This window comes from Micromys minutus, assembly GCF_963924665.1.
Source record: "Micromys minutus genome assembly, chromosome: 17".
In the NCBI taxonomy this organism is placed as follows: domain Eukaryota; kingdom Metazoa; phylum Chordata; class Mammalia; order Rodentia; family Muridae; genus Micromys; species Micromys minutus.
Window position 1 is genome coordinate 45,849,683 of NC_137952.1, and position 16,746 is coordinate 45,866,428.

The following is a 16,746-nucleotide window of genomic DNA, read 5'->3' on the forward strand; positions in this document are numbered from 1 at the left end:
TGCTAATCTCTGGCCTTCTTTTGTCTTCCTTTATTGGTCTTCTCTTTGTTCTCTTTCTTGATCCTCTCTCTCCCTCCCCACTCCCCTCCCACGGTCCAGTTCTGTCTGCTGGCTGTGTTTAAGCTACTACTTTCTCTCCCGGCTCTGGGCTCTTGCAGACACCTCTAGCTATACTCTCCCTCTTATCGACAATAAAAACCTTTTCCTCCCCACATCCCTTGGAATGGTCTTCACTTTACATACTTCTCACAAGGGCTTAGGACTTTGAGGTCAATTCCTGGAAATCGATTCTTGGGTCTGCTTGAAATAGAAGCCACTTATTTTACATGATTACTGCAGCGGGCTGAGGGCATACCTTGCTGGCCGCCATGGAGAAGTATTTGAAGGCGGTGGCATTATTTTGTGGTGCCGCAACATTCCCTTCTAAATACATCTGCAGATGAAAAAGAGGTTGTAGATAGCAAAATCGCTCAAGAGTGAGGTGAATGTTTTTAAGCTAAGTAGCACTAATGATTGTTACAGTATTGGGAGTATAGTAACTATCACTGAATTTTCCATTTTAAAGTAGTACACGTTATTTTAGTTTTACATCAAGTAAGAAAGAAAGCAGAAGAAACTGTTACACACACACACACACACACACACACACACACACACACACACACACGGGGGGGAGAGATTGTATCAGAACAAACAAACAAAAAAATGGACCCTATGTGTGTTTTCTCCTGTTCCTTGCATCTAAATTACAGTATGGGACATTTCTGGAAGCAGGGTATGCATTCCCATGGTAACTAATGCAAATTGGCTGTAGGGAGCCAACGCAGCCCTGGGGAGTGGAGGGAGTGACATTTTTAATGGAGGGAATGCCCCATCAAATGGTCCATAAGGGCTGATTTTGAGTTTGGTTGGGGTAGAACTAACTGTTTCTCACTCAACGGGTAGAGGAAAGACAGACACCCTCTGACTGGGCCAGGGTTTGTACCATTCTTGGATGACTGTTAGCTTGTTACTCTTGGGCCTAAGGGAAGCCCATGGGTTCATAGTTATTCTCTGCAGAGGACTCCAGGCCAGGTGTACTTCAAGGTTTTGTGACTGCCTCAGATAAAGGCTGATGTTCTGATCGGCTTCTTCCTCTTACCTTAACAGCACCAGCCGCTCGCTGCCCACAGCTTAAGTGCGTCTTCAGCTGCTGCCATAAATGAGTTCTTTAAGTGTGGTCACACCTTATCCTGCATTTAGTCATACCACTCAATCCTTAGAGAGGGAGGATGTGTGTGTGTATGTGTGTATGTGTATGTGTGTGTGTGTGTGTATGTGTGTGTATGTGTGTGTGTATGTGTGTGTGTGTGTATGTGTGTGTGTGTGTATGTGTGTCTGTGTGTGTATGTGTGTCTGTGTGTGTGTGTGTATGTGTGTGTGTATGTGTGTGTGTATGTGTGTGTGTGTGTGTGTGTGTTGGGAGAATATTGCCAGCAAGCATGACATATCAGGACAGTCCTGTTGAATTGGCTCTTTCCTTTTGCCATCATGTGGTTTCTGATGATTGAATTCAGTTCACCAGTATTTCCTAGCAAATGTCTCACTTGCTGAGTGTTCTCACTGGCCTGTCTACCTTACATTTCTTAGGCAGGATCTCTTACTAAATCATGGATTCACTGATTTAGCTGGACTAACTGGCCAATGATCTCTGAGGATGTCTGTCTTTACTTGGGGTTACAGACCTGATAAAAAGATAGGTTTTTCTGGGGAAGGTGTGAGTGTGTGTGTGTGTGTGTGTGTGTGTGTGTGTATGTGTGTATTCATGTGTGCTGGAGATCTGAGCCCAGGTCTTCATACTCAACAACAGGCACTGTATAAATTGAGACAACTCCCCAGCCCCCATATTTCTTAACTCCTAAAGAAATAAGGGACTGAGGAGGTGGAAGCGTGTACCTTTCCTATAAATGCCATGGCATTTGCGCTCCCAGCTTTGGCTGCCTTTAGAAAGTAGTATAACGCCTTCTGGAGAGAAAAGGAACAGTGTTACTGCCAGTCACAAATGCATTCTACAAAACGACTCTTTGTACTAGATTTTATTCATTCAATGTGCATTCAAAAATATCTGTGAAATAACCATTTTGTTCAAGGCACTCTTCCAGTGTTATTTCAACCATTAACCTGAAGAGTAGGAGAACATGTGTATGTGCATATGTGTGTTTGTATTCTGAAACAGGATATATATATATATATATATATATATATATATATATATATATGTATATATATATATATATTTATTGAACGTAAAGGTATTTTTCTTCTCATATTTGGAAAAGCTAGATGGGTAAGTGGCTTTGTCAGGAAAGATGAATCTCGGCTACAGATTTAAGTCGTCTGTTGTTTGGAAGAACAGACTTCTGTGTACTTGTGTTGCGATAGCTTGTACTACAGTTGGCAGAATCCTCAGGTTTATGAGGCAGAATAATGCCAGACACCCAGCTGCTTGCTGAGACCATGATTTTCTGTAGAGGTTAAAAATAGTTTCTTCTGAATCAAAGTGGAGGAGACCAGTAAGATTAAATATTCTAAAATAATCTTATCTTTACTGCTCCACTCTCTGGCCTCATATTGACTTTCTAGAGAAGTCCTGAGAAATAAAAATGACTGACCCCAGAACTGATATCGAAAGACAAGTTTTCAGTGTCATATTTGAACACAGGGCATCTGTTCTTTACGAGGTCTTGACTAGATTAGGGGTAATGATCTGTTCCCTCCCAAAGAGAGGAAAATGTTTAGGGAAAAAATATGGATGCCTCTTGTTTGAAAGGCGCTCTCATATTGCTAAGTCAGCCCTCCTTGTGGACCTAAGTAAGGATGCACCTCTGCTGGACTTCATTGCTTCACTACCTCTTTCATCTTTAGAAAACTTGGTTAACATCTGCTATATGCCTCTTGGTACATGAGCCATCATAAGTCATTTGTAAATGGACAAAATCATGCTCCTTTAGATTTCTCGTTTCTAGAAGGTGTTATGCATCCCACTAGGCACAAAAAGACATCGATGACTTTATCTGTTGCTGACCCTGAATGTTATATTGCTGCTCTGTCAAGTAGGATGTTCCCATTGGTGAGATAGTGGCATGGCTGTTTGGGGCTAACCAATACATTTCTGGTTGAATTTAAGGCCAGACCTACAGGAGAAAACGCACTGACTGATATTATTAACCTACCCAAAGCCAACAGCTAGGGAGGTCATAGGCCCTAGTAGAGGACCTGTAACTTTCATTTTGCTAAATGTTCATGCTATCAAACGACCTTCTAAATACTAATGTTTATTATCCCATAGATTAGTCTGGCTGCCAACCTTGATCAGAGAAGCTTCTTTTTGCAGTGAGTAACAGTTAAAACAGAGACTCATGATTGGTCAGAGACTTGAGAATAAGTTACTGGTGAATGCTCAGTCCTAAATCAAATATATATCCTATTTCCCCTACCCACACTGGGTCAAAGAACATCGTGGAAGAGAGGATAGAATGTATGAGCCCAAGGATAAGAAGGAATGCTGTGGAATGCAGTGGTCCAGATGTGACAAGGTTGTTTCATGTATGAATTCACAGCAGCTGTGGTTACCTGTACAAGAACTGGGTAAGATCAAGCCAGTCATCATTACAGCATGGTTGGGGGTGGGGCTTATAAGGCCCTGTCCCTGATTGAAGAGCTATCAGCAATTAAAGGTGCTTGGGAAGACAGAGTCAAGTTTCCATGAGGGTTTGGCCACTAGTAGGTTACTGATACTCCAGTGGCTGGCTCCACACCTGTGTGCATGTGGGTATCAATAACTGGGCTTAGTTTTATTTATTCATAGAAGAATTTATATCTGTATCACAATATACCTATATGAAGGGAATGGGATGTGAGAGGGGGGTGTGTTAGGGAAAGAGGTCCAGCAGAGTAAGTGGGGAGTGAGAGGAAGGTATGGTGAAGACACACCAAATCTCTGTGTGAATTCATAGTCACTATCAAGGAATGAAAACAGCTGAAAGATCAACAAATAACTAACAATAGTTTAAAGCAAAACATGACTCCTACATTTGCCTCCCCCACAGGAAAATGAATATATCTCAATAGCACTGAGTATATAAAATAAAAAGAATGCCCCCAAATAATTAGATGGATAGAGAATGGGAGAAGAATATAGACTGTACTGTTTCCTAACAGATGTTTATAGGGCTTTTCTTTCTAAATTCTTGTACTGTTGTTATAAGGAAGGACTATTAATATCTCATCTTATTTATTGACATCTAAAGTCATGCAACCAGTATTAGGCTTCCATAAGCAGAATAAATATAGTTTCTATGTCCTTGGAACTCTGCCTCCAAGGTATAAAAGGAGAGACCAAAGTGCCAGAAATTGACACCATATTGTCACTGTAAGTGATACTGTATTGAGGGCATCAGAACCTAGGGGAGTGTTAAGAGCAAGGGAGTCTTCTTCATTCCCTTGGAAATGTCAAGCTATCTAAGAAATTAGTGTTTCAGTGTGGCTGGAGAATACACCAAATCCAGCGCTTGTAAAAGTAACTGGAAGTGTAAGTTTCGGCTACTAAACTAAGGATTTAATTGTATCCAAAAATAAACATTATTAGAGATTTGTAAGCATTGGGAAATCTTGAAACTAAAGTCTCTGGACTAATATAAGTGTTAGTTAAATGGGAGAAATTTAAAATTATGTGTGGTTTGCCAAATTAAAAAGAAAAACAAACAAAAAAGTCACAGGTACTGAGAAAAGGGCATTTTGTATCAATGCTTTTTTTTTTTTTTTTTTTTTTTTTTTTAATCCAAATACTGAGACCTGTTGATACTGGATATAATCAGGTTGGTATTGTCAGACTCTGTGGCTGGAGCTAAGCATACACCCAAATAAGGGTGTCATTTATGCAAGTCACATTAGCTCTAGGTTTGATTTATTTATTTAGATTCCCCTCCCTTGTGTTCTCCAGGTCATAATATCATTTACATTACAACAGACATCATGTCTCTATAATGCTATTTACCCACCAGCTTATCTGTTTGTCCCCTTCATGTTCTACTAACAAAGTATCTTCCATATATTAAGCACCCAGGAAATACTTTTTTTTAAAGGAATGAATGAATAGATATCTATGAGTCTTTAAAATAAGGGACCTAGACTTTAATTTTTATGTGATATTGTACTGGCTGGTTTTGTGTCAACTTGACACAAGCTGGAGAGAAAGGAACCTCAGCTGAGGAGATTCCTTCATGAGATTCAGCTGTAAGGCATTTTCTCAACTAGTGATCAAGGTGGGAGGGCCCACTGTGGGTGGTGCCATTCCTGGGCTAGTAGTTTTAGATTCTATAAGAAAGCAAGTTGAGCAAGCCAGGAGAAAAAAGCCAGTAAGCAACATTTTTCCATAAACTCTGCATCAGCTCCTACTTCCTGATCTGCTTGAGTTCCAGTCCTGACTTCCTTTGGTCAGCAATGTAGAAATATTGAATAAACTCTTTCCTCCACAACTTGCTTCTTGGTCATAATGTTTGCGCAGGAATAGAAACCCTGTCTAAGACAGACATCTTGACCTAAATACTATGGTCCTAAAATAATTTCAAAGTCCAGTTTAGAACTTTGGCTCTCAATTAATCTATAGTAGAGAGTTCTGGTGTGTGTGTGTGGGGGGGTGTGTGTTTCTTTCTGGGAGAAAGATAATTTGAACTTTTAAAAGGAAATAATCTACTCGGAAGCAAATAAAGGTTCTAGAGTTCCCCAACCCTTGACCAATGTGATTCCATAGGTTGTAAAGGCTTGGCAGCTTCTCGGACACCACTTAGTGACATGGCTTACTCTTCTCCAGCATTGTGGCTCACTCTTTTCCACGTGGCTCGCTTTGGTCCAGTGTCTTGGCTTCCTCTTCTCCAAAGCAGTGATGTACAGTACCCCACTGTGGCTTACACTCCAGTAGTGTGGTTTTCTTTACTTCGCTGTCTTTGCCTACTTGGGATTTCAGTTCTTGATTCATCCTCTTTAATCTTATTGGTTCTGATGTGGTTATTGGTATTGTGTAAAATTATTTTGTTTTTATCTTTGTTTTAGTTTTTAAGACAGGGTTTCTCTGTGTAGCCCTAGCTGACCTGAAACTCTATCTGTAGGCCAGGCTGGCCCTGAACTCAGAGCTCTGCCTGCCTCTACCTCCCAAGTGATGGGATCAAAGGAATGTACCAACACATCTGGCTATGCGTGCCTGACCATAAAAATGTATTTGACACCACATGAAACTGCCATGTAAGCCACTTTGGTATATATCTATCTGCAAAACCAACTTAGTGCTCTCAGAAATGTTGATGGTTTGGAGATGTAGTTTCACAGTTTGTTGAATGTTTTGTGCTTGTCTATCATTTATAGATCAAAGATGTTGATATAATGCTTTCTTAGCATGTACAAGGTCTTGGATTCAACACCCAGCACTACATAGACTGGGTGTGGTATTCATCTTTGTAAGCCCAGCACTTACAAAGCACTTCCACCAGGAAGAGGAAGGAGGAGGATCGGAAGTTCAAAGCCATCCGAAGCTGCAAAGTGAGTTTGAGGCCAGTTTGGGCTATGGATCTCTAAGGCAATTACTGAACACTTACTAATTGCCCATTCTACCATGTACCGATGGCTTAAAGTTATATTGACAGCTGTTTTCATTCTCAGAAGAAGATAAAATAATGGCTTGTTTCGCAGCTAATGGTGTGCTGTTGTGCTAAATAGCCTATATTGGACATTGTGTTAAGTAAAGTTTCGTTATTTTATTTTTAACTGTTGCTGGCTTTGTCGTTCTCTTCATCTCTGTCTCTGTCTCTCTATATATGTATATACACATATACATATATATGCAGATAAATCATAAATGTGGCTTTTCATTGGCTCTAAGAAAATCCCCAGTTTAATCAGTTTGCAGCATTTGCTCCACAATGAAATGTGAAGGAAATGCTTTATTCTGACTATTATAAGCACTTATTTTATCCAGACCTCTGTAGATCCTGCTGAAGCGGGACATTAGCCCTTTCTCTATCTGGGGTAGCAGAGAGGATGATGCAGTTGCCTCAGGGTCGATATTATTCCTCTGCCAGTTTTAATTTAATTATGCTGCATCCACTTTAATAATGTGCATCCAAGCACAGTTTTCCTAATGCAATTCATTCTGAGCTTTTATATTTTAAAGAACGCAAATGAAATTAAAATTTGTATGTGGAAAAATTCAAGATACTGTAATCAAGATTTGCACATATACATTTTTAAAAAATAATTACAAAGTTGGTCTTGGAGAAGCCCAATTTGTTTCCTGTGATAACAAATCCTGAGAAATGAATTCAACCAAAAAGCAAGCAGCGATGGAGAAAGGCAGGGAAGTTATTCCTGGGTATTTTCATTTTTCATTTGCTGATCAGCAAACTGGAGCATCACCTTTAAAATGGGCCTTGTCATAATAATTTCTTCAGTGGACTGAGACATCACGCTGGCTAAAAGTGGGGGAGCTCAGGCTGAGAGGCGTCATCCCACGGGGAGGCCATTAGCATCCATCCATTCAACATACATTTATCGAGTGCCTCATATACACCAGGCACTACTCCGAGCAGAAGACAAACTGGTGATTTAGAGAAACAGGAACATCTTCTACAGTGGGCACAGACAGCAGTGAAGACCAACAGAGAGTGAGGAAAGTAAGTGGTCTGGGAGTGTGAGCAGCGGAGCCTGAGTCACCAAGAAAATCCTCTCCAAGGGGGCGAGACTTGAGGGATCAGAAGCCAAATATGGGAGAAGCTGCAGGAGCAGCCTCTTGTGTCTTTGTGTCCTTTTCACCCACCCCCATTCCACGGCTAACCGAGCAGAAGCCAGTCAGGTTTGCGATTTCAGAGTTGTGGATGGACTTCCACACACATTCAAGTTCATTAAGTTCAGCAGTGAAAAGGATTAGCCTGGACTTGTCCCCCAGAGTGCCTGACCAAAGGCAAGCTTCTGGAATTAAACCCATGTTCTCGGAGTCTCCAGATGAGAAAAATGAGTCCAAAGCTGTACTGGCTGGTTTTTTGTCAACTTGACACAAGCTGGAGTTATCACAGAGAAAGGAGCCTCAGTTGAAGAAATGTCTCCATGAGACCCAGCTGTAAGGCATTTTCTCAACTAGTGATCAAGGGGGGAGGATCCAGCCCATTGTGGGTGGTGCCATCCCTGGGCTGGTAGACCTGGGTTCTATAAGAAAGCAGGCTGAGCAAGCCAGGGGAAGCAAGCCATTAAGTGACATCCCTCCATAGCCTCTGCATCAGCTCCTGCTTCCTGACCTGCTTGAGTTCCAGTCCTGACTTCCTTTGGTGATGAACAGCAATATGGAAGTGTGAGCTGAATAAACCCTTTCCTCCCCAGCTTGCTTCTTGGTCATGATGTTTTGTGCAGGAATAGAAACCCTGACCAAGACAAATTGGTACTAGAAGTGGGGTATTCCTGTGACAACTTGACCCATGTTTTGAGGAGGACTATGGAAAGACTTTGAAGCTTTGAGCTAGTAGAGCTATTGGGAAATGAAGAGCTCTGTGGGATGTTTTGTGGAGCTTGGAAGATAACATTGAGAACACTGCAGAAGATGGAGGCCTGGCTTGTGAAATTTCAGAGGGAAAAATTTAAAGACTCTTGTCAGAGCTGTTGCTGTTTTGATTGTAAAGATTCTGTGGTTTTGATTACCTGGGGCTGAAGAATCAGCTGTGATTAACAAGATACCAGAACTACTAAATCAAAACCTTTGCATTACTGGGACTATTGATACTGGTCAGCTGGAGCTAAGAAATTAGCAGTTATTAAGAAGAGACCAGCATCATTGAGGTGAAATCTTCTGGGAACTGTTTTATAAGAGCACAAAGAGGCTATGTTCCAGAGATAGCCAAGGTTGTACCTTGTGCTGTGGCTGGACTTGGTCATGTGTAAGAATTATGCAGGTGGTACTGGTTTTGAAGGAATGAATCAGTCATGAAGAGCAGCTGAGGCTCGGCAATGTGAGAGGCCATGGAAGGCCATTGGTGATGGTTCAGTTGCAATTAGTGCCCAAGGAATGACAGTAGTGTTTTGGAGATGCCAGTACCCTGAGATGACCACCAAGAACAGCAGCAGCAGTGGAGAATAGGCAGCTGGAGCCTAGAAGACAAGGTGTGTGCTACAAAGGGCAGAGCTGGAGAAGTGACTCAAGCCCTTCAAGGAGCCCAGAAGTTTGTAAGTGGATTCCCAGACATTGGATGGTTAGAGATTGATTTGGTTTTTATTGTGACTGTGCCCTGATATTTTTCCCTCTTGAAGGAAGAAGTGGAGCCCGCAGTTAAGAAATTTTGAATTATAAAAGGCTTTTATTTTTAAAAGAGACTGGATATTTTAAAGGGATCACAGTTTAATATATAAGAATTTGTAAAGAATGTGAGACTCTTATGGTTATTTAGATCCTGGAGATGAACAAGAAAGTAAGGGTTGAGGCTTAATAGTGTTGTGTTTGAGTGTCAAGTTGACAAAGGGTCAATTGTACTGGCTGGTTTTGGGTCAACTTGACACAAGCTGGAGTTATCACAGAGAAAGGAGCTTCAATTGAGAAAATGCCTCCATGAGGTCCAGCTGTAAGGCATTTTCTCAACTAGTGATCAAGGGGGGAGGGCCCAGCCCACTGTGGTTGGTGCCATCCCTGGGCTGGTAGACCTGGGTTCTATAAGAAAGCAGGCTGAGCAAGCCAGGGGAAGCAAGCCAGTAAGTAACATTCCTCCATGGCCTCTGCATCAGCTCCTGCTTCCTGACCTGCTTGGGTTCCAGTCCTGACCTCCTTTGGTGATGAACAGCAATGTGGAAGTGTAAGCTGAATAAACCCTTTCCTCCCCAGCTTGCTTCTTGGTCATGATGTTTTGTGCAGGAATAGAAACCCTAAGACAGAAGAAGCCATTGATTAGAAAGTCGGAGATGAAGGAACTTGAGTGACCCTGGCTTTCTGTATTCTTGCTCTGAAAACAGAGAGGCAGATTTTAGGGGCCATATTGTGGGAGTAGTGTAAAAAAAAGAAAGCTATTTACTAAAAAACAGCACAGGTTTTCAATGCCGAAGTCCTGCATTCAAGGTTTCCTTCAATTCTGAAGTTTTATTTTTACTTTATGTGCATGAGTATTTTGCCTGCATGGGTGTCTGTGCACTATGCACGGGAGGAGGCCAAAAGAGAGCTTCAGAGCCTCTGGAACTGTGGTTACAGCCCGTTGTGAGCCATCATGTGGGTGATGGGAACTGAACCTGGGTCCTCTGTAAGAGCAGCAAGTGCTCCTAGCTGCTGAGCCATTACACCAACCCTCAAAGTTTGCTTCTTGGTTATAGTAACTTTCCAGTTGTGGCACTTGAAATAATTTGCCTTATTTCTCCAGACCAGGCTTTTCATCTGTAAAGCACACCTAAGAAAATCTCTACAAGAGTGTTGCTGGAGAAGGTCCTCATGATGCCTGAATCCTGGCTGTTGCTGCTATAGCCTTGGGGGCCTTTAGGGCCACCCAAAGAGCTTGGATAGCACCTTACTTGAGGTGGTTCAAGCCCCCTTCAAGTGTATGTGTTGTGTGTGGCTGACTGACACTACGTGTGTGTGTGTGTGTGTGTGTGTGTGTGTGTGTGTATGTGTGTGTGTGTATATGTGTGTGTGTGTGTGTATGTGTGTGTGTGGTGTGTTGATGGGGTGTGTTTTGTAAAAAGGCTGTCCTCTTTAAGCCAATCACAGTTTCTGTTTATAACCAATGGGAAAAATGTTACAGTATGTACCCTATGACTAGCATTTATTGTAAGCTAAAATAGGACATTAGAGTAATCTGATGAATACAGAACTCCCATCTAAGGAGCTAAAACAGTGCTTACAGTTAGGTTTTAAAGGGCCCAGAAACCTTCATTTCTGCCATCCTGGGATGTATTTGGTTATGTAAATCACTACTCACTTTATGAAGTTAACTTTGACATTCATGTGACGTTTACCATCTCTCATGTAAAGGAGAAAATACAGCAGTAAAGACATACATAAAATAACAATATTACGTGAAACAGAAAGTAATAACAGATCCCCGCTTTCAATGTAACCACCTTAGAAAGGGGGGACTTCAATCCCTTAGGCTGTTGGGTTTCTATGTTGAGATGGAGTTTGCATTCTTTTGAGAAAATGATCAAGTGGCTCCTATAACATGGCAATAACCGCAACATAATGATTTAGAAAGAATTCTGTTTCCCAGGGTCTGTGGTGATCGGCATCTTGAGACCACAACCAGAATCTAAGCACTTAGCCTGTGATGTTGGCATAGGTTAATGTAGTCCTTTTCCTCAGTTATGCATTTGGAGGGTTAATTAAGCCCCTAACTTCACCACAATAAGGTAAGATTAAAACATTTCAGAGATGCTTAATTTAAATTTTACTAAAAAGAAAGAACATTTCTGAGCTAAACAAATCTGGTGTGATCTGTTTATATCTGGCTTTTGGGAAAGATGAACGTTCAAGGCCAGGGTGTAGGGGCGTTCCTTGTGCTCAACTCCAGCCTGCCAAACAAAATACAGAGGGTAGGACATGTTCGGCGTCTGCATAGGCATAAGGGTGCTTTTTGGTTTTGTTGTCCCTTGGAAGTTGACCTGTGCTTGGAGACAGGTTAGGAAATGCACCTGCTGGTGAATGCTGCTTTCTCTCAGAAGCAAGAATTTCTCTCAGCTCCAACCAAAGCAGCAGGCTCCCCACAACACGCTCACCTCCCCCCTTCCCTTTTCCCTTTGCCCCTGAGCTTCCCTTACCAAAGTTTTTCTCCTCTATAGGACTGAAGTTTGGGATCAACTTACACTGTAATCTTGATCTAGACCTTTTCTCCCAATAAGATGTAATTGTCCAAGAGATACCTAGAAATGATGAGTTTTGAAAATGGTTTTTAGCAGCAATCTCAGCTCAAATGAAATAGCATTGTTGCATTGTTTTGGTCTGGTGTTGTTTGGCTTGCTTTGGAAGAGGTGGGGAAACATTCCAGTCTCATTTCACTCTGTGTCTACTACTGCATAGTCAGTGGCTACTAGGCATATGGCTCTCTTAGTGGTGGAAAGCCACTGGCAAGAGTGTGGTAACAACCAGGCTCATCCTTGAAGGGTCTGTCTCACTAGATCACATAGGTGCTGTCCTCTTCCCAGTCTGGGTCCTCGGGAGTTCATTCGCATTAATATCAACACTGGAGGTACTATTTCTCCATAATGGAAACCTAGGCTTTTAAAAAGTGAAATTTCCAGGAAGAAATGCAAAATCCCCAACCCCATCACTATCCTCTTGCTATCCCCATGGCAACTACCTCTTGAATAAGCCCCCAAAGCTGCAGGTGGCAAGGGGACAAAACAGGTGGGACAGAGAGGAGAAGGCGTCTCCTCCCCTTCACATTCAAGTCAACCCTACTGACACTCAGAGAGCCAGCTCTCTGGCAATTGGCATGTTCTAAGAATGTGTCCTTTTCTGTGTACATTACTTGTATCTGAACATCTCCTCTTTCTGCCAAAAACTTATAGTATTGGTATATGTCCCAATCCAAAATCTCACTGTTGGAACTCAGATTCTCAGGTCTCTCTGTTAGCCTCACTTTTTCCACAGGAATACCTTCACTTTTTTCCAATTTGTCAGCAACTGTGAATGAAAACAGACCAGAAGATAAGATACTCAGGCTGCAAGAAGTAACAGTCAACTTGGAGGGACACTGTTAGACTTGTCCTGCTTAGGTTGTGCAGGCATCTGGACTGTGGACAGGGAGGCCCCGTGGGAAATAGAGCTTTGCTGTGCTTTGTGTATTTGGATATTTAAAAAGAGGTGGGAGAAGGTCTTTACTTGCTTTTGAAACTCATATTCATATCATCAGCATAGATTCTCTTGAGGATATGGGTGAGGGGGTGAGAGCAGAGGTCTTAAAGGGATAGCCCACAATTCCCTCTGTGCTGACATGGGCATTTCGCTGTAAGAACAGAGCTATGCAGTGATTTCATTATCATTAAACGTATGATATGATCCTGTCATAAATAGCCTCTGAAACCCAAAATGTAATTTTTTCAAGTCATTTCTTTTCTCAGATGTCTGGGATACTGGGCAGAAGTTATTCTGAAGGTAGAAATTACTGACTAGACCCACTTCTATCTAGAACCACGTGTTATCTCTCTGAGTAATCTTGCAAGATGCAACGAGACATACAACTCTGATGAGTCCCTAAGAACACACACTGCTCCACGCTCTGTTTTCGTAGGCAAGAATGAATTCTATGGTATAACAACGACAGTTTGAACCAGGGAGTGATCTCTCCTGTGTGTGTCTTCTATGTGTTTTGCTAGGATATATATGTATGTATGTACGTATATATATATGTATATATGTATATATATGTATATATATATGCATATGTTTCTTTTTTTGAGATGGGATGTCTTTATTTGGCTCTGGCTGGCTTCAAATTGGAAGTGACCTTTTTCTGATTCCCTGTCCCAAGTGCAGAGATAACAGGCTCATGCCACTGTGCCCACACTAGGAACTTTTAGCAAGCCATCCAACCTTACATAGACTAGACTCAGGGGAATTGGCTTAAGATTTATCAGTTAAGAAGCAAACATTATAGCAGGGCATAGTGGCGCACAGCTTTGATCCCTGCACTTAGGAGGCAGAGCTAGATAGATCGGTGAGTTTGAGGATAGCCTGGTCTACATAGTGAGTTCTAGGAAAGCCAGAACTACACAGTGAGACCCTGTCTTGGATAAAAAAGGGAACAAATATAACAATAAGTAAAGCAGAAATGTTTGGAGATAAATGTCAGAAAATAAGAGATGAATGCATTTATTTAGAACATTTAGATTATAATCATTTAATATAATAGGTCATATTAAAAATATTGCATTAATCAGATGTTAGCAATATATACCTTTACTATCTTTATAAATGCATGTCAACTGGTATCGATTTGAGTACAGGCAAGCGTGTGGGTGTGTGTGTATGCATGCATGTCTGTGTGTGCAGATGTTTGAGTACTGAGGCCAGGAGTCAACCTTGGGTTACATCAAGTGCTATTCATCTTGTCTTTTGATGCAAGGACTATGTGACTGGCCTAGAGCTCACTGATAAGTAGGCTAACTACCCAGTAAGCCCAGGAATCAGCCTGTCTCTGCTTCCCCAGGGCTGAGATTACAAATATGTGCCACCATGCCCTGCTCTTTTTTAAATGTGGATTTAGGGCTTGAACTCATGTCATGCTTGTACAACCAGCCCTTTAGCAGCCAAGATATAGCCCATTCCTGCCTGGTGTTAATATTTTAAAAACTGCTTGGTAAAAGTCTGTTTTACTTCTAATGCTGGGGGATTGAACAAAACCCACATTTTTGTACATGCTAGGCAAGTGCTCTATCTCTGAGGTAAGCTCCAGATCTGTTTATAATAAAATGAGTTATGAGAGCTGGGTGTGTCGACACACACCTTCAGTCCTAGCACTTGGGAAGCAGAGGCAGGCAGATCTCTGCGAGTTTAATGACAGCCTGGTTTATATAGGAAGTTCCAGGCCAGGCAAAGCTATAAACAATGAGACCTTGTCTCAAAAAACAAAAAGTAAAACAAACAAGTAAACAAAACAACCATCAAAGAAACAAGCTCCACTCTACTCCCCTGGAGAGAATTATGAGGGTTACTCACTGTAATCTGCAACTTTCTTGTAATAATTAAGGGCAACTTCACAATTTTGCAGAACATTAATTCCTGACAAGTATCTGTACCCCTAGAAAGCAAGCATACATAGGTGTTAATATCCAGAGAGTGCTGTAGTTACATATAGTTTGCTCTAAGAATATTTGATTTACAAACCAGAATCATCTGGGACATCATGCTTCCTCCAGCACTTCCAAAGGTGTAATATATCAGTGCCTAAGGTACAAGAATGCAATGACATTGGTTATATCAGTGCCTAAAGCACAAGAAATGCAATGACATTGGTTTCCTAAGTTTGGAGCTCAAACCAAGCACTGTTTTCTTCATTCCTACCCCAGTAATGACCCGAGGGCAACTCATTCCAAAGTATGTCCCAAGGTTCAATCTGTTCTGTTAAGATGGTTTCCATGGGGGGGGGGGGGGGTACTAGGGAGTAGAGACTGAGATAAAGGCATGGCAGATGGCACACCACTATTTTCTTCCTTTAAAAATCCTATGAAATAGATATTACATACCTTTGGTAAAGAACCTGATGTAGGAGGCTTTAAGAAGTTTATGGCAGATTGCTAAATTTCTCTGGTTAGTGGGTACTTTTTAATACCATGGTACAATGAGCCTCTTTAAGAGTAAATAAGATACAATGTTCCTTTTGAATAAGTAAATAAATTTTGTTTCAGGAAAAAAGAAACACTGTTGCCTTTACCTTGGCTTGGTCATATTCCATTCCTATTCCATAAGAAGATAAAAATCCTAACGCCTGAAGGGAAAAGAAAATACAAAACTCAGTCAGTCAATTTGTTTCCTAACTGTTATCTATTTATTTTGATCTATTTATGTGTGTGATTGCTTTGCCTGCACATATCTATGTGCACCCTCTGGTGCCCTCAGAGGTCAGAAAAGAGCCATTGGATTCCCCAAAAACTTCAGTTATAGATGGTTGTGAACCGCCATGTGGCTTCTGGGAGTTGAATTCTGACCCTCTGCAAGAGCAACAACCAACCACTGAGCCATCTCTCCAACCACATTATTTTTGGGTCTATATTAAAGAGATATTTTACATATGTTTTTAATAATAATTTATACTGTTAGTTTATAATGCTGTAACAAAGTGCTTTGTTACAGTGATGAGAATTTGGGAAATATCACACTATTGGGAGGGTTCTATGATATGTGTGGATCTCTGAGAATTCTTACTGTACTTTAGAATAAGGTTTAGTAATAAAACATTGAGGTCAGGCGTGGTGGTGCACATCTGTAACCCTAGGATCCGGAGGCAGGAGGTTCGTGGCATCAGGATATCCTGGGCTACATAGAAAGACCCTGTCTCAAAAACCAAAACAAACAACAACAAATCAAAAATAAAGACAAAAACAAGCAAACTAAAAAATGCTATAAACTTGTAGTTGATGTTTTCCTTTGTTGTAAATATAATTTCCTTTGATGTGTTAACATTTTGACCTTCCCATTCCTTTCCTTTGCTGTTACGGGACTTGAGCCTGGGGCTTCACATGCACTTAGCAGGTGCTCTGATACTGAGCTGTTTCCCTGCCTGTAATTTGAGCATTTTCTGTCATATTTCAAAAATAAAATAAGATTGCTATTACGAGATATTTAAGTCAAAATATGCTGAATAAAGAGGGAAAGTCTGATCACAGAGCAAGATGGGGAGGTATTGGGAGCCCCAGTCTCCATCCACCGCAGACACAGTATGCCATCCAAAAGCTTTTGTAGAAACCAGAGACAAGTTAAATCGGCGCATTGGTACGGCGCCCCAAGCCGGAAGTGTGATTCTAGCTCACATAGGCAGCTGCCAGATGGTTTGACCTATGATTTTTCACATTTGTGATGGTGTGAAAGCAATATGTGCTCCATAGAAACCCTATTTCAAATCTGGATTTTGTCATGTCCTGGGCTGGTGGCATGAGGTGCTATACTCTCAGGATGCTGTGCAGTGGGCAAATGTGGTCACGAGTGTGGTCCACCTCGTGTTGTTTGTGTTGGTAAGCTATGGTGTTTGGAAGGTGACGCAG

General features: G+C 41.5%; 1 protein-coding gene across 1 annotated transcript in view; it reads right to left on the reverse strand.

Annotated features, from left to right (window-relative positions):
• SEL1L2 (SEL1L2 adaptor subunit of SYVN1 ubiquitin ligase) overlaps positions 1-16,746 on the reverse strand; it is a gene marked incomplete at both ends in the record, with an annotated part of 118,032 nt that overhangs the window by 19,051 nt on the left and 82,235 nt on the right. The window contains 7 exons of the mRNA XM_080931432.1: positions 356-433; positions 1,936-2,004; positions 11,851-11,907; positions 12,516-12,670; positions 14,705-14,786; positions 14,873-14,932; positions 15,420-15,473. Of these exons, the coding sequence (XP_080787558.1) occupies positions 356-433; positions 1,936-2,004; positions 11,851-11,907; positions 12,516-12,670; positions 14,705-14,786; positions 14,873-14,932; positions 15,420-15,473 (555 nt within the window). The remainder of the gene's footprint in view (positions 1-355; positions 434-1,935; positions 2,005-11,850; positions 11,908-12,515; positions 12,671-14,704; positions 14,787-14,872; positions 14,933-15,419; positions 15,474-16,746) is intronic.